The 17,895-nt window shown below is 48.8% G+C and overlaps 1 protein-coding gene across 1 annotated transcript in view; it reads right to left on the bottom strand.

Moving 5' to 3' along the window:
• Adamts14 (ADAM metallopeptidase with thrombospondin type 1 motif 14) overlaps positions 1-17,895 on the bottom strand; it is a 71,400-nt gene that overhangs the window by 45,100 nt on the left and 8,405 nt on the right. The window contains exon 3 of the mRNA XM_060369482.1: positions 3,776-3,932. Coding sequence (XP_060225465.1) covers positions 3,776-3,932 — 157 coding nt within the window. The remainder of the gene's footprint in view (positions 1-3,775; positions 3,933-17,895) is intronic.

Below are 17,895 nucleotides of genomic sequence, written 5' to 3'. Positions count from 1 at the left end.
GGGATAGAGAAAGTGGGAGGCTGTGACACGGGTCGAACCAGTCTTTTAATTTTCTCTCTCTCTCTTTTTTTTTTTTTTTTTTTAGACAGGGCCTCCTGTGGTCCAGACTGATCTTGAACTTACCTTATAGCTGAAGATAATCTTGAACTGCTGATCCTCTTGCCTCTACTTCCTGAGCTTTGGGATTACAAGCATGTGCCACCACACCGTTTTATGAGATGGAGCTGAGTGAACCCAGGGCTTCCTGACTGCTAGGCAAGCCATCTACTAATGAAACCATACTCCAAGCTACTGAAAACACTCATTAATCCATTCACCTAAAAAACTACTAGAGCAGGCTCAGAGACCCCAAAATTACACTCCTAGCAGCTAACAGATGAGGAGACAAATGACAGCTGAGTGATAGTGGGGAGGGGGCTACTTGTGAGTCTACAGTACATTCAGGTGACAGAGATGGGATGGTGCCAATGTACACTGTGAGGGCTCCTTATCCAAAATACTCCAGACAGTAGTTTGTTTGTTTATTTTTTTTTAAACCTTGGAACTCACATACACTGTGACAGCTGAACATACTGACCCAAAAATCCCAACTTGGAAATTCTCTAAAATCCAAAACAGTGGATGTTCCCAGAAGCCCAGCATGTAAGCCCACCAGTGATTCCAGTAGCTTAGACAGACTGTTCGGGGAATAAGGAGGGACTCCCAGGAGAGGAGGGTGAGGAGCAAGACTCTCTCCAGGAGAGGGGAGTGACAGTCACTAGGTGAACAGCACTGGATACTCAACAACCCCGGAGCCCTTCCCTCCACGTGACTTCAGGCTCAGAAAGGTTACCTAACTCCCCCTAGGTCACATAGTAAATTAGTGGCAAGAGCCCAAACTCTACACTTGAGTCTCTCCTTCCCACACCCAGGTTGGGACCACCCAAATTTCACCCTCAGTAAATGAGAAATTGAGAGTCTGTGTTAACAGGGGTTTAATGGGCACTCATAGTCTCTTCTTCCAGGACAGTGAGCCAGAGCTGAGAGGTATGGGGAGCCACCCAGGAAGCCCAAGGGAATGAAATGTACAGCTCCTCTGGACCATCAGCAACCTCCAACCCCTGAAACCCAGAGTGATCCGCGATTCCATTCCCAGACCGCACCCAAAGCCAGCTGCATCCTCGGAAAACTACACACATGTGTTCAGACCAGCATCGGCACACCAGCCCCGAAGGTATGTGCAGAGGAGTGTGTGGGCACACAAGGGAAACAACTGTGTCGTGAGAATGAGTGATGTGCTAAGACCACTGCAATGAGAAGCCCGGGACGCTGAAGGGGAGACGCTGAACAGACCTTGAACTGTGTGCCTGTATTCATAGGGGAGCCACCCTCACTGTGGGGAGAACTACAGACTTTGAAGAGGTGACAGGAATGTTTTTGGAATTAAACAAGGGTCTTGTTTGCACACGTTGTGAAGACAACATAAAGCCACACAATTGAGTACTTTAAAGTGGTAAATCTGGGGACTAAGGAGATGGCCCTGTGGGTACAGTGCTTCCACACAAACGTGTGGCCCAAAGTTAGATCCCTGGCCCTAGATAAATGCCAAGGAGGCATGGCTGCCTGCCTGTAATCCTAACATGCAAAATGGGGGGGGGGGAGGGAGGTAGACAGACTCTCCAGAGAAGACAGCCAGCTAGACTACCCAAATCCTTGAGCTCCAGGTTCAAGAGAGAGAGAGAGAGCCTGTTTCAAGATATAAGGTAAAGAACATTCGAGGAAGACAGCCACATGCACATACTCCCACAATACGTGATCACATACACATAAGCAGTAGCATGCACATGAACATACATGTACATACATCTCACACACACACACACACACACACACTCATGAGCATAGCACGCTATGCTGTCTTACATCCAGTTGCCTCCTCAGGAAGGATGTGGGAGGGAGGGAGGAAGGATGCACAGGGCAAGCCAGTGATAAACAGGAGGGCAGCGATGGGCATTTTAGTGTGCAAGAATGTGTGAATGTATAGGTGTGAGGGTGGGTATAGGCGTGCCTGAGTACACTCTTGTGTATGTATGCAGTGACACTGTGTAAATGCGCAGGAGTGTGAGTGTTGCACACTCCCTCCTTAAGAAGCCACACCCCAGAGGAATTGTCCCCTCCACCTCAGGTTCAAGGATGAATACTGTACCCCTTTCCAGAGAAGCCTGGAGGCAGTCTGCCCCTCCAGAGGAAGCCTGAGTGACGAGGCGGGGCTCCTCTGCAGGGTTTAGCGGTGGGTCCCCATATGCCAGGCAGAAAGCAGGCCTGAGAGAACCCTGGGCTTGCCCATCACAAGGGAACAGGCACACCTGGGGTCTTCTCATGAGGAGTGTTCCTACCAATGTGCTTCAGAGTCACAGGTGCCCAAGAAAGTCCTCTAGCATCCCTTGTCACATAGAGGACAGACCTTGGGTGGCCAGGCCCTGACCGTAAGCTAGTACCCAGGAGTTTCACCCAGGTAGCTTGAGGGACAGCAGACTGGACACAGTTCCCTGGGCTGATACTTCGACTCTGCAAATTTGGCCCTGGGGCCTCCCTTTGTTTGGCTGCTAAGGAGGTCAGTAACCAGGCTAATGGAGAAGAGCTCAGCTTCCCAAGCCTCTTTTCCAACATAGATTTAAGGCCTTTTGATACAGAACTGGCAAAAGAAAAAAAAAAAAAGACAAAGTGAGACTTAATGTTCTCCTTAGAAAGGAGGTGCTGTGCCCCAGCCTCACTCACACCGGGTAGAGCCTCAACCCAGCCCCTCGTTCCCACCTGCAGGCCCCACCCCCTCCCCAATCTCTCCTGTTCTTATGATTGACATACACGGAGCAGCTGGAACTTCATAGAAGTCGCTGCATATGGAACAACTGGCCTCCTGGCATTCCTTCACAAGAGGCCCCACCCCACAGGACCCTGGCATGAGGGTGTGGACACTCAAGAGCAGATTCCACCCAGCCCTCATCATTGCTTCTTGGTCAAAGGAACTCCTTGACAAGGCTAAGACTCGCTGTGAAGTTGTCCATAAGGCCAGGACCAGCACCTGTCACATACCCTATCCTTATCTCAACAATGGTACACAAGTAGTGTTTACTGGGGTACGGAGTTGCACCTGTTTTTAAAGGGTTCCCACCTCAGCATGCTGATGGCTAATCCAATGACTACAGTGACACCACCATTCATCCAGGGCCCGCTGTTTGCCTGACTTTGTGTAGGCTTTAACATGCACCCACCAATACCTCCAACAGCCTTAGAAGGCAGCATCCACTGTTTCCAGCTCACTTACTAGGGATGTTAAATCACTTGCCTGGGAGAAGGGAGCTCAAAATGGTGCACAGGACACAAAGCTGTCCTGCTGCTCCAGCACCAGGCACTGACTAACAAGGGCCTTAAGACCCCTCATGTGGCTCCTACATAGTGGCTTTAATTTTAGAGGGAAATTTTAGAGGGAAAGACCAATAGCCATGCAGCCTTCTGCTTTGGCTCAGCCATAGCCTTCAGAAGCAACACTGAGCTTCCTTGGAGATGCTGAAATCCGAGGATCCATGTTCAAGACCTAAGTGGCTTTTTCTCTAACTCCTGGTTCTGAGCAGTTCTAGCAGTCCTTTCTTGGCATGGGGCTTCTTTCTTGGTATGGCCATTCCTTATGGCCTAGGTTCATTTCACAAACGAGAAGACAAGTACTAAGAGCTTATATTGGAAGTTATCCCAGAGATAGAGAGAAAGGTTACTCCTGGGGCCCCTTCCCATAGCCTACCTTCATTGTGAAGGTCCCCATGAGGCTCCGTCCACTCCCTCCGGACAGCTTCCCGGCGGTAGACTACATGTGTTCTTCCACCAGCCTCCTTCTCCTGCTGCCCTCGCTCCAGAGGCTCAATGAAGTAGTCGGAGCTGTCTGTGCGGATGAGGCCAGCCTGCGGGGGGGGGGGGGCAGGAGAGCAGGAGGAAGGGGAGAGAGAAGAGGTGAGAATGCAGGACACAAAACAGACACGTTTGGGCTCTTCCACAGGGGCCCAGGAAGCCCTGAGACTCCTGGAGTCCTCTGACAAGGTTAGGAAGGCTTAGAGGGGACAGGGGAGCTTTAAGCACAGCATTTTAAGCACAGCAGACCTGCGTTGCTTGGGCTAGCCATTTGAGGCTGCATTTGAACAAAGTTTTCCATTACTTTGCAAGGTAATCAGGGAGCACACAGCCAGGCACAGCATTCTGACCATATCCCACTCCCCCTAAAGGCAACAGGGAAAACCCAGAACAAAAGGGAAATCAGCCCTTGGACCCTGCTCCAGGATAAAGGGCTATTATCTCAGACCTAAAGCACTCCATACAGGAAGAGGCTAATGGCCCCCTCAGAGAGTGCACCACCAGCACAAGCTCCACTTTCAATCGCACATTTTGTCCCATCAAAATATTCCTTATAAAAATAAAATCAAGGGCTGGTTTTGGAAATCAAAACACAAAAATCTGACGTTGGCCAAGCCCAGCAAATGTGTTATTAGCCACCAAGCAAGACCATAATTAAACAGGCCAATAAAAGATATACAGAACTGTATAATGTTAATACACATATGCCTGCATATGTATATACAGACACACATATACATAATCTCTATAAAGCAGACCAGCCCAATTACCTGGTGCATGGAAAATAGCAGATAACATTTAATAAATAAATATTTGTTGAATTCATTTACTTATTCTAACAAGTTTCTAAAGCCTTCAGCATCGCACACACTGGGAGCCCAGCTGTGAACACAAAGCCATGCACATTTTTATAAGCTGACGGGTCTTCTCCATTTGAACCAGAATTCCGCCCTCTTAAAGCAGCCACCTTACACCATTCAGTTCCACCCCCCTCCCTGGCTCGGCCTGTTTGGAAGCTGCATCTCAGGGAATTCCTTCCAAGGCCCCAGGGCACTTGCCCGTGCAGCATCCATTGGGCCCTTCTTGTTTGTTAGTGAAGTAGAAAACCAAGATGGTCAGGATCAAGATGGCCACCTTCATACCTCATTACAGATCCATTCGGGAGGTCAAGAAATGCTCCAGGGGGAGCTCCATTTTGAGGGATAATGTAATTGTCTGTTTTTGTTAAAGTGCTATGGGCTGGGCTCTCTCATAAGACAGAGAATAAAGCACTTACTATGTGCTGAGGACCTGCTTCAGGCCCTCAGAGCCCAGATAAAAGCCAGACACAGTAGCACAGACTAGCTCCCATAGTCTCAGCATTCCCTGGGTAGGGAGATTGGAAACTGAGGAAGGAAAACCTCAGTCAGCCTGGCATAAGCCATGAACCAGAGAGCCTGTTTCAATGAAGGCAGAAGAGGATTGGGACCTTAACTTGTTCTCTGACTGAATGTATACTGTAGTATGTGAATACTTGAACACACATGCTTGCAACACACACACCTACAGACACACAGACACACAACACACACACCATACAATGCCAGTATTAGCATTCAAAAGACTCAGCACCTGACACTTGTCCTGGGAAACACAGCCTGTGGCTCTGGGTTGGAGCCAAGGATAAGAAATGTCCTACCTTGCCCAGCACTAAGGCAGGTGCGGGCCTGAGGGATGGGTGTGCATCAGACACCTAGTTACAAGAGATAAAAACACAACCCAACACTGCTGCCTGGAAATCTTAGCAAGAACAGGCACTCAAATGCTCCCCAGCGTCAGTTCCATTCTCTCCCCCGTTGACAGCACATCTCCACTCTGCCGCCAGACAATAGACCTCTTTCACAGGCCTGTATGCAGTCTGAGGGAGAGCTGTGGTGACCCCAGCTGTTACACAGGCATCCTGAGACTGGCAGCCTGGGCTGGACCCCACAACTCAATGAAGGGTGATGAGTGCATTAGAGGAAAGGAGGAAGTGGATGGTCAAAGAAAGCCATCCAAGAAGAAAAGGGCATGTCAGGTGAAGGGAGCTCATGGGCAGCATGTGGAGGCATGGACTGCGCACAAGACAAGAGAGGCACTGAGGATGGCAGGCGGAAGCTGAGCAAAGACAACAAATAATTTCCAAACTCAAGAGCCTCTACTACTATAGATCTGCAGAACCCCAGGGCACAGGAAAGGTGCAAGGCTGAAGGGACAGCTGGTGGCCTCAAGTACAGGACATGTCCCAAAGCTATCGCAGCTAGGCAGTCTTGACAGGGCTGCTGAGAGGCTCATCCCTGGCCACCATCACTTTCCATGCTCCTTCCTATGCCCCATCTGCTAGCGAGATGCTGTTCCTGGCCCCTGGGACAAACAAAGAAATCATCCTTTTGCAGATCTATCCAGGTCAGGGTCCACACAAACTAGGCTTGCTCAGGGTGGTAGCCTGTGCCACCTCAGCCCCCATGCCTCCTGAAGCAGCTGAACAGAGCAGTAGGCAGAAGCCTCCACTCACCTTTCTCATGCTCTGACCCTCCTTGCCCTGATCCTTTATTCTGGGGCTTGTGTAAGCAAAGGCACAAAGCAGATCTTCAAGTGCTGATGCCTCCTGCCTCCTGGATCAGTGATTCCCTGTGGTTCAGAGCAGGGACACAGGTTCCAGAATGATCTGAATGATGATGTTACTGCCTGGCCCACAGTCACCGACCACACTTTGAAGTTCCAGATTTGAAGTTCCTTAAGTTAATAACAAACTAGGGGACCTTTAACTTGTCCTTGGATGTTTCCAGTGGCCAAAACCTTCCTCTCTTGTGATGCAAGAGAGATTCTATAGGGGCCTCCTAACATGTCAACTTGACACAGCCTGGAATCTGAGAAGGGAATCTCAGCTCTGTGATTGTCTTTATCAGGTTGGTCTAAGAGAATATCTCTGAGGGATTGTCCTGATTGTTGATTATCATAGGAGGGCCCAGCCCACTGTGGGTGGCAACATTCTATAGGCTGGTGGTCCTGGGCTGTATAAGAAAAAGAGCTAAGCATGAGCCTGAGCAAGCCAGCAAACAGTATTCCTCCATGGTTCCTACCTTTGAGTCTCATTCTGACTTCCTTCAGCGATGGACTATGACCTGAATGTATAAGCCGAATAAACCTCTTTTTTCCGCTGTGTTGCTTTTGATCAGTGTTTTATCACAGCAACAAAAAGGAAACTAGAATATGTCTCTATGTTCTACCCTTTATCTGCCTTATTATTTGTTATTATTAAAAATAGTTCCTACAACTTATGTTGTCTTTCATCTTCACAGCCCTTTGATAAAGGCACTAACACTAGACCCATTTCATATATCAGTTTTAGAAGTTCAGAAAGTAAAACAACTTGTTCAAGATACCCAGTGAGGGTCAGCATTGAACAGGAGCCCAGATCTGTATAGTCTGTAACTGATACACCATATAACCTTGGCTCATCTGGGCTGGCATCTGCCCTTGGGGTCCTTACCTAAAGCCACCTGAAATTATCTTGGCTTCTGTTGGAATCTGGTTTTTCAGAGCAAGACTGCTCAATCTTGCCTCTGGCCAGCTCTTCCCATGGACACCAACTCGCCTCCTACCAGGAGTGTGACAACAGAAGAGACCCAAATACATGGCTCATAAAAGGAGCAGATGCTTTCTCATCTCTCAACTAGGAAGGATCCTCAGCTCACACACACCTTCCTGTCACACCTGCAGCTCTTCCCCACCACACACTCCTCAGGGCCTGTCTGCTCAGCCTCCTGAACACACGCTGAAGAATCTGTCTCCCGCACCAATTTACTGAGTAGGGCAAAAGAGCTGTGGGTCTCATTGATCCCCAGAGTTCAAAAGCAGAGCCAAACAATCCAAAGATTGTTCTTATCCCACCTGGGGCATGATACCTGGACCTGGACCAGATCTGGGCCTCAGAAGCCTTTCTATCACAGAGAAGATGAGAAGGCAAGCCTGACCCTGGTCTCTAGCTCCAGACGTTCCAAACTTTTATGGAGACCTCTAGGGTATGACCCACCTGGGCAGCACAAGCCCTGAACCTTCCCCACCAACTTTGCTCTCCTCCTCTAGTCAAGAAGAGACTTGGCACACGTTCCCTTGAATCCCTGCCCTGGCCAGAAAGCCAGGCACCATGCAAGGCAGACAGACAGACTGGCAAGCAGAGCCTCCTGGCTCCCTGCCTCCTCGCTAAATCATTCCGTCTCTCAATTTATGAGATATTTATATTTCTAAAAAGTGGTAGCTAATTTTAAAGCACTAAAATCAAATCAAATTTCTGGATAAGACATCAAGGAAAGGGGGAGGAATTATTGTGGAAGGCTGGAAAATCAATGTCGACCCTATCTATTTCCACCCATTTCTCATTCTTTCACAAACCCAAATAGGAAATACACACTAAAAAGTTTCCCCATGCAACAAAAACAAAACAAAGAATGACTCTTTGGTTACATCTAAGAGAACCAGATATCATGTGGGCCCTCAGCCAGTCACTCAGGATGGAAACTCTCAGGGGAAGGCCTGCCCACCTCGCCTTGCGCTAAACTCCCTTTAATGTGGCTGCTTCTGAGTGTCCTTCCTGGGAGGCATATGGCTAGTGGGGGCAGGGGTTCTATCTGGATTTTTCCAATGTGCTTTCTGGAGACATCACTTCAGTGACAAAGGCAACAGCTTTTTCTTCGTCTACGTCCAGCAGCCTCCAGGCCATACTGAGGTTTTCCCCAGTTGCCCAGGTGGGCAGGAACTCCCAATTTCAGTGTGAAATCCCAGGGCATCTGAAGAAGTGGTCACATGGCAACTGGAGAGGGGAGTGGGGCTTCGAAATCACCTTGTGACCTGCTGTGAACCTAACTGGGGTAAGCTCAGTTCATTACTGTCTACCATCAGGACAAGTCCCAGGCATTTCAGTAGATAACTGATGCCAAATTATTTTGAAATATGTACACAAGTGTGCTCTTATATGCATGTTTGCGCTAAAGTTGCATGTATGTGTGTGGAGACAGAAGTAAGGGGACAACCGAGACAACAAGCCATCTCCAGGGAAGCCACAGGAAGGCCTGGGAAATGTGTCCTCGCATGGAATGGAAATCCAAGCTTAGACATGGGCCAGGCTCTGTCTGTGCCCTGTCAGATGCAGAGACAATGGAGAAGGACATGGTGGGACAGGTATGGGAAGCCTGGCTCTATAACTGCAGGCCATCGGGGGAGGAGGGAATTCTAGGTGCCATTGCTTCCCAGAAGGAAGGCCTTTCAGTAGTCAACTGTAGCTGTGACCAAATACCTGGCATAAACAACATACAGGGGATTTATTTTGCTCCTGGTTTCAGAGGTTTCAGCCTATTGTGGTAGGAGGTGGAGCTGAGCTGCTCACATCATGACAGCAGGGGGCATGGGCTAGCACTGGTAGGCCTCCTTCGTTTACTTCCCCTAGGCCTATTGGCTGGTGCTGCCCACTTTTAGGGTGAATCTTCTCCCCTCTCTGGAAACACCCTCGGACATTTCCAGAAATGCACTCCACTAACCCACTTGGCTGAACCCATCGCATGCTCACTTAAAGAGGAGAGCTCCAGGGAGCCAGCTTGTAGGTAGACCAGATGTTCTCTTTGCTCTTCTATGCCTGGCCTATTCAGGGCCTTTCTAGAAAAAAGAGATGCAACACACACACACACACACACACACACACACCTGCCAGACAACCTCCCAAGGAGAGGGCTCAAACTTCCATCCCAAGGGTTTTAGTGGCAAAGATAACCCCTCAGCCAGCTGCTTGTATCAGGTTCAAACCTTTCAGTAAGTCTCACTTGAAAGAAAAAGAACTGGAGGCTGGATGAGGATTAGATAGCACCTCCACCAGTTTTCTGAAGGGATAGCTGGGCTGTTCTCACCGCAGCACATTGATGCGCTATACCATCCTCAGCACTGGCATCTCTTATCTCTCCCTATACTACTGGGCTACCACAACTTCCCAAGTCTTCTGCAGCCTAGACTACTGATCACTACTCCCAACTCCAGGCCTTGACTACTCTGTGGCCAAAGCTGGATATCACTTCCTGGCCCTTTCCTGGTCCTCTCTAATTACATGCACTATAAGGCTTATCCTCAATCCTGTCTTAATAGAACTCAAGATGGCAGATAATTCCTGATTACATCAGCCATCCAGCCCTTCTCAGAACTCCATATAGATAGGTAGATAGATAGATAGATAGATAGATAGATAGATAGATAGATATGAGTTGTGGTCAAACCCGTTCTTCTTCCTGTGTCTTGCCCATCTCTGAAAGAAAAAAAAAAATCAAGGTAGACCAGGACTCAAGACCTGCAAGCTCTGGTAACCTAAGCCTGCAGTCAGCACCCAAGGGTCCTGCAGGTCCCAGACCTTGAAAGCCCATGATGGGCTATTATCCCTGAGCCATGACATGAGAGAAGTGCCATCCACTACCCTAGAGTGAGGGTCTTGGAGGGGCTCTCCTATGCGTAGGCATAGGATGATGATGAGCAGTGGGGGGGAGGGGGGGAGACAAGCCTGTACTAGTCTTAACTTATAGTTTTTACGACTTGATAATTAAGACAAACAACCCAATTTAAAAGTAGGCAAAGGATCTGAGTAGCCATTTCTCCAAGGAATATATTTAAACGGCCAATGAAAAAGTGCTTAGTGTCATTAGTCATTGGGGGGACTCAAATCCAAACCACAATGAAATGCTGCTTCACACCCACTAGGCTGGCTAGAATCAAAGTAAGATAATAACAAGTGTTGGCAAGAATGAGGAGAAACTGGAGCCCTGACACACTGCTGGCGGGAAGGTAAAATGTACAGCCTCTTGAAAGCAATCTGGCAGCTCCTTACACAACTGAACAGTGCTTACAAGATCCAGAAAGTCCACTCCCAAGACTTGTCCACGGACTGTAACCTTCACTGTCAACTTGATGGGATTCAGAACTATCTAAGAGACACACCACTTGGCTTATCTGAGAAGGCATTTCCAGATAGGTTTCACTGAGCAAGGGGGGCCCACCCTGAATACAGGCAGCCGCACCCCGTGGTCCTAATAATAAATAGGGGAAAAGGAAAAAGCAAGCTGAGTAGCAGCATTCTCTTTCCTGCTGCCTGCACAAAGAGGCAGGGCGGCCGGCTGCCACCATGCCTGCCCCCATGATGGCTGCACCTCCTTAAACGCTGGAGCCCCAAATCAATCCTTCCTTCCTTAAGTCTTGTAAGGCATTTTGTCATAGCAACCAGAAAATTACTGCAAACCGGTGTTTATATAAGCATTGTTTGCGGCAATCAAAAAGTACAAGTAGCCCAGACGCCTACCCACAAAATATAACACATCCACACAATGGAGTATTATCTGACCATAAAAATGAATGAAGTACCAATGCATGCCACAGGGAAGATGAGCATGTAAACACTCCACCAAGTGAAAGAAGCCAGATACAAAAGATAGCGAATTCCATGACTGTCTTCACAGGAAAGGGAATAGAAAATGGATAGAAGAAGTAGACGCAAGACTGTAAGGAGAGATTGACTGGGGGCAAGAGGAAAGGGACACCCATTTCTCTATGAACTGATGAAAACCTCATGTTGACTGCAGAGACAATTGCGCATCCCTACAATTATCCACTAAAAATCCACTGAAAGCCAGATGTGGTGGAGCACACCTTTGATCCCAGCATTCAGAAGGCAAGCAAATCTCTGAGTTTGGGGCCAGCCTGGTCTACAGGGAGAGTTCCAGGACATCCAGGAGTACACAGAGAAACTGTGTTTGGAAAAACCAACCTAAAAAAAAAGAAAGAAAGAAAGAAAGAAAGAAAGAAAGAAAGAAAGAAAGAAAGAAAGAAAGAAAGAAAGAAAGAAAGAAAGAGGAGGGAGGGAGAGAAGGGAGAAAAGGAAAGGAAAAACAAAATCCACTGAACTGTGTGCTTTGAATGGGTGAATTTCATGGTATGTAAATCACGTCTCGTTAAGGCAGCTAAGTACTCAGGGAGACAGACACAGGGGAAGACACACACACAGCACCCAAGCTGCCTGTTTCCTCCAAAGTGTGAGTCAGCATGGCTCACATGAAAGCCCAGGGATGCTGTAAACCTAAACCTGATGTGAGGCCCCAGCTATGGGAGATCTGCTGGAGGCAAGGGCAGCCAAGGCCTCGGCCTGAGCCCAGGAAAGTCTGCAGGCTGATTCAGACTAAGCTCCAGCCTTGAGGACAAGCAGGAGCGTGGATGGAAATGAAAAGGCCAGACTTGCCCTTGATTGGTACATACACTCTCCTGTGCCCCAATCCAACAGCATGAGAACTCCCAGAACAGGACAAAGGCTGGAAGAAACATCAGGAATTCAGTCTTCATCACCTGAAGACTATTCATCACCTGGGGCTATTACCTGGGCTGACCACTGAGTCTCCATTCCCAGGGTCATGGCCTCTGCAGGCTCTAGGAGGAGCTGAACCTAGCCCATCTGCATCAATATTGTGGGTGAAATGGGGAAATACAGAGAGACCCTAAGTTCAGTGAGTCCCTGATTCAAATCCTGGCTCTGCTGCTCCTTCAGCTTACTTTGGCTAAGGTGACATTCTCGTGCACCTGTTTGGTAAAGAAGTAATGTATGTGAAACATTCAGACATCATTTCTGCCTTCCAGGGACAGGTGTGTGGCATCTATATGTGCTGTTGTGGTTGTCATTAACATCAAACTGTTTTAGACCAGTGGTTCTCAGCCTTCCTAATGCTACGACCCTTAAATACAGTTCCTTATGCTGGTGAAAGCCCCCCAGCCACAAAACTATTTTCATTGCTACTTCATAACTGGTATGAACTGTAAGGTAATGAAAGGGTCATTTTACCCCACCAAAGATGTTGCAACCCACAGGTTGAGAACTGCTGTTTAGCCTCTGGTGCTCAGAGATGGGAACACCATTCTTGAACCCATAAAATTTGTCCCTGACTCCTGGTGCTGCCACCAACTGGCTTTTACCTGCTCAAATCCTCTGCCTGTAAATGGGAAAACATTCCCAAGAAGAAGGAGGAGGAGGAGGGGGGGGGAGGAGGAGGAGGAGGAGGATCCCACTGGGAGGAAGAGTCCCTACCAAGAGCAGGAGACTGGCAGGGGATAGCTGTAACCAGGTGTAATTAATCTCTTTCCTTCTAAACTGCTGTTTTCTGATGTCTGTGGTTTTCTTATCTCAGAAGACAATCCTGTTCTGTACAAGTCCCCTCCCTTAAAGCACTTTGTAAAAGGAAACTGTTCATCAGCTTTTCATGGCTGTGACAAAATGTCTGAGAAAAATCAAGTTAAAAAGAAGAAAGGTGTATTTTGCTCATAGTTTCAGTCTACAGTGGTTTGGTGCTACTATTTTTTAGTCTGTGGTGGCACAGGACAGCATGGCAGAGGATATAGGGTATAACAAAGCTGTTCATCTCATGGCCAGAAATTTTGGGGGGGAAGGGTTGGGGTCCCCATATGTCCTTCAAGGGCTTGCCTTCAGTGACCTAACTTCCAGTAGACTTTCCTGCCAAGTGATGGTGAGAGTCCATGGGGAAGTGACATCTGATACGCTACCCATGCTAGGTGGCACAGGTCTTCTCCAAGCCTGTTTCCACATCTGAAGCCAAAGGGTGGGGAGGATAAAATGGGATAATAGGTAAAGGAGAATGTCTCCATGGGGTTTGACCCTCAGCAGGGTACTGTCTTCTATTTTCTTTCCTTCCTGGGCCCAAGCCCTATGAACTGACCTCAGCTTCTCTGTCAAATACATGGCTATGAGAACTTTCCTCACTCTAGGATGCTTATTTCAATCCTTTGAGGAATTTGCAGATCTATTGCCACTCAGGCCACACTCAAGACCCATGAAATCACACCTCAGCTGGAGGGGCTTGGATATCAGTATCCCCTCAGAGCTACCATGGTGATTGCCACATTTAGGGCCAAGAACCACACACCCAAACTGGAAGCTTCTGCTCTATGGACTGATACTCGAGGGGATGAGGAAGGGCTCTTTCACAAGATGGGCAGTCAGCATGGGGGTAGGCAGAATAAAGGCAGAAAATGGATAAGAAGTAGAAACTCCGGTGGGCATCTGTGCATGCCCTGAACGTTGTTGAGCCCAGCCAGGCTGCTTCTGCACACCTCTGGCATTGGGAACATACCCACCCCTGCAAGGAATGACCAAGGACTCTCAAGATCACTTTATCTGGGCCTCATGCCATCTCAGGGTTTCACCACCTGACACAAACCCAACTCTCTAGGTGAAAAATAACTGACTCAAACTGCCCCAAAGACAGTGAGGGTCATGAGGTCCAGGCTGAGGGGCTGTGATCTGCAGGCAGCCAATGGCAAGACAGGAATTTCAGTGGCCACCAAGGTGGGAAAGTCCACAGCTCAGATAAGTCCCTCTTAAGTGGTTTTGATGGTGATGATGACAATGACATTGGTAGTGATAATTAGCTGTCCTCTATTACCAACCAGAACGCAGTTGCTGAGACCATCAACAGCTTAGGAAGTATACTTAAAGAAGGGTGACTGCTTTTTTCCCACCTCCCCCCATCTCCAGAGGGAGGGGTCCTGATGTAGGTGGCAGGGCAGGGGTCACACCTACAGGCATTCTGAGCCTCCCCTTCCTCTGCAAACTATGCCCTGGAGGCCATTCAGAATCAGAGCGTTTCTCCCTAAGGCTGAAACCACCACGTTTCCATTTCCCTATGCCCAGAAGCCCGAGGCTCCAAGGCTCCCCATCACCACCACAGCCCACCATGATCGGGCTGGGAGCTCTGCCTGGCCCCTTGCTTGGCTTGCAGTCCTGGCAGTGCCTGTAGCTTCAGGACGAGGAGACAGGAAGCAGTCCTTGAGTGCCAGAAGGCGGCATGGCTGCCAAGCCTTGAACTAAGGAACAGCTCTCTGCATAGCAGCCCTGCAGTCTGTGCCCTGTGGCCCAGATGCCAACCAGAACACTTGGGGAAGCTCCAGGGAAAGGGTACAGGCAGCCCCCTCAGCTGGGAGAGCTGGCAAGAGAGGGCCCAGAAGGCCCTGCCTTGGCAGAAAGCCATATCTGTCCTACATTAGATCACAAGTGTGTGTCTGACTCGGACTCTTATACAGGGCCAATCTGTGGCAAGGGCCTGATGAGTTCTGTGGCAGCCCAGGAGATGGTTCCTGTACAAGACAGGAAGCAGAGGGAGGAGGAGGTGGGGTACATCAGACACCCAAATCCAACAAGCTCCAACCCCGGTGGCCCTAATAACACACTGATCATCTGGGAACCACTAGTTTCCTCTATACAGGGTACAAGAGCAGACAAAATACAAATAAATCCTACTCGAGCACTGCACTGCTAGAATGTTCCACATTGCCAGAATTTTGACACCTCACCAATGTGTCTGTCAGTTAACCAGCAGCACACATCTTGCAACCACAGGCCTCTTCACCTGCAACTTCATTTAATCACTCACTCATGCATCCACCCCTGTGTTTGTTCATTCACCTGTTTAGTCATTCATCTGAGAAGGCACATTCTAGACATTTGCAATAACAGTCAAAAATGTGTCTTCATGACCTGGGGAGATGGCTCAGTAGGTAAGAGCACTTGCTGTGCACACATGAGATCCATGTAGAGCTGAGAGTAGCTATGAGTAGAGGGACAGAGACAGGAGGATTGCTGGCACTTCCTGGCCAGCCAGCCTAGTTGAAAAACAACAAGCTCTGATTTCAGTGACATGCTGTGTCTCAAGCAAATGATAGAGGACACGCACACGCACACTCACAAATTCATCTTTACATTTGAGCTACCACTTCACTGAATAAAGACAGACAACATATCCACAGAACTATAGCATCCCAAAGGGAACAGTGATAAATGATAAAAAGCAAGACACTGGATAAAAAATAAAGACACCTGAAGCTGGAATTTTGTTTGTGGTACTGCACACTGAACCTGGGACCTTGTGGATGCTGGGCAAGCACTCTGCCGCTGAGCTATATCCCTAGCTTTCTTAGTAACCCAGGCTGGCCTTGAACCCAGGCAGGCTCTTTTGTTTTTTCTTCTAAATAAGTCAGGGTTGGGAGCTGGAGAGATTGCTTAGTTGTTAATAGCATTGGCTGTTGTTCCCAAAATCCTGGTTCAATTTTTAGTTCCCATATGGCAGCTTACAACCGTCTGGTCTGTAACTCGATTTCCACTGGATCCAACTCCCTCACACAGACATATATGTATGCAAAACACGAAATGTACATAGAAACAAACAAACAAACAAATAAATAAAGACAGGGTCCCAGCCTGGTGGTGATGCATGCCTTTAATCCCAGCACTTGGGAGGAAGAGGCAGGTGGATCTCTAGAGTTCAAGGGCAGCCTGGTCTACAGATTAAGTTCCTGGACAGACAGAACTACACAGAGAAACCCTGTCTGAAAAACCAAGAGAGTATGAGTCTCACATTGTAGCGCAGGCAGCCTGAAACTGACTATGTAGCCCAGTCTGGCCTCAAACTTATAGCAATCTCCCCGGCTGAGCCTCCCAAGTAGCTGAGATTATAGGCATGTGCTGCCAAGCCAGCTGAGGTTGGAATGTAGCCCTTAGGTGAGATCTGCTTTGGGGGATGGAGAAACGAGCAGCTGAGAGCTCTTGCAAAGGACCCAGGTTCAGTTCCCAGTACCCATATGCTGGTTCACAAGCATCTGTAACTCCAGTTCCAGGGGATCAGACACCCTCTTCGACCTCCTCAGGCACACCTGTGGTACACAGACATACATGAAGACAAAACACACGCATAAAATAAAATTTAAATAATAATAGATCTGCTTTCCCACAACAGTGGCTGGTCGTGGGTGAGGGGCCAGCAGGAGCTATGAGGACAGCATAGCCTCAGGCCAGTAGCCTTTCAGAAGCAGCTTGTATCCTGAGTGACACTCTCACCTGCAGACCCCTCTCTCAAGCCAGCCTATCTACAGCTCCATGTCACTGAAAGCTAAGCAGACCACAAGGCCTGTCATGTTCTATGACATGCAGTGAGTACGTCACAGCAACCCACTTTGAGATCTGAAAATGAACAGCAGAATAGCCACTGCAACTGGAGGCTGAGAAAGCAGAAAGTTTCATTGGAGCTTAAGTCCACGTGTGACATGGGCCGTTGATGTGTCTTTTTTCCTAGCTGTCCTCCAAGTTTAAAGGAGACCACACTGTGAAGAAGGTGGGCAAGTCGCTCCCCTGGATCAGCAATCTTCCTTACAAACACCTCATTTAGCACCCAGCCAAGCCCAGGCGTCCTCAGGACAGTTCCGTGGCTTTCAGTGTCCAGCATCCTGAAGCTGTTGCCATGGCTACCATCTCACTGGCCACCACTGGCCTTGAGTCACCACTCATGTCAACGCTATCCTTTTCCACTGAGCTGGGAGTGGCTGAGGGATTGTGGAAGGAGCCTTTGCAACCCCACCCAACCTGAGAGGACATTCACTTGCTTACGTGTACCCTGGGTCTCTTTCCATCCCTGGGCCTTGGCTTTCTCAGCTGGGAAATGAAGAGGGACAGTGAGGCCCTAGAGCCTCTTGAAGACACAGTTTCTCCAAGTCAGGCTTAGGATAGGGGGAGGGCCAGGACTGTTCTGAGTTGAGAGTTAAAAAACAGGAATGTTTTGATGGGGGCCATCTTCAGACACATGGGTAGTTGTCACAGCCACTGAAGACCTGCCAAGGACGAGATGTCATGTGACCATTGTTATTAGTGGTGGTTTTAGGACTTTGAGGGTAGGGCAAGGTCCACGTGCTGGAAACACCATGCCAGGGAGCTGGCAGCAAGCTTAAGAATTTTCCATTGCACGGATGGGGGAGCTCCTATAGGCGTGCACTGGGAGCCCACCCAGGCCTCTCCCGTGGAGACCGGGAGGTAGATAGGCAGGCAAGCCCCGCCTTCCATACCCACCAGCACCAGCCACAGCCTGGAGACACCGCTGAGAAAGAAAACTCAAACCAGCCCTTGCTGGAAGGGGAGGTCTCTCT

The sequence above is a fragment of the Meriones unguiculatus genome, chromosome 16 (genome assembly GCF_030254825.1).
Source record: "Meriones unguiculatus strain TT.TT164.6M chromosome 16, Bangor_MerUng_6.1, whole genome shotgun sequence".
Taxonomy (NCBI): domain Eukaryota; kingdom Metazoa; phylum Chordata; class Mammalia; order Rodentia; family Muridae; genus Meriones; species Meriones unguiculatus.
Note: the sequence above shows the minus strand (reverse complement) of the source record. Positions and strands in the feature narration are given on the sequence as shown.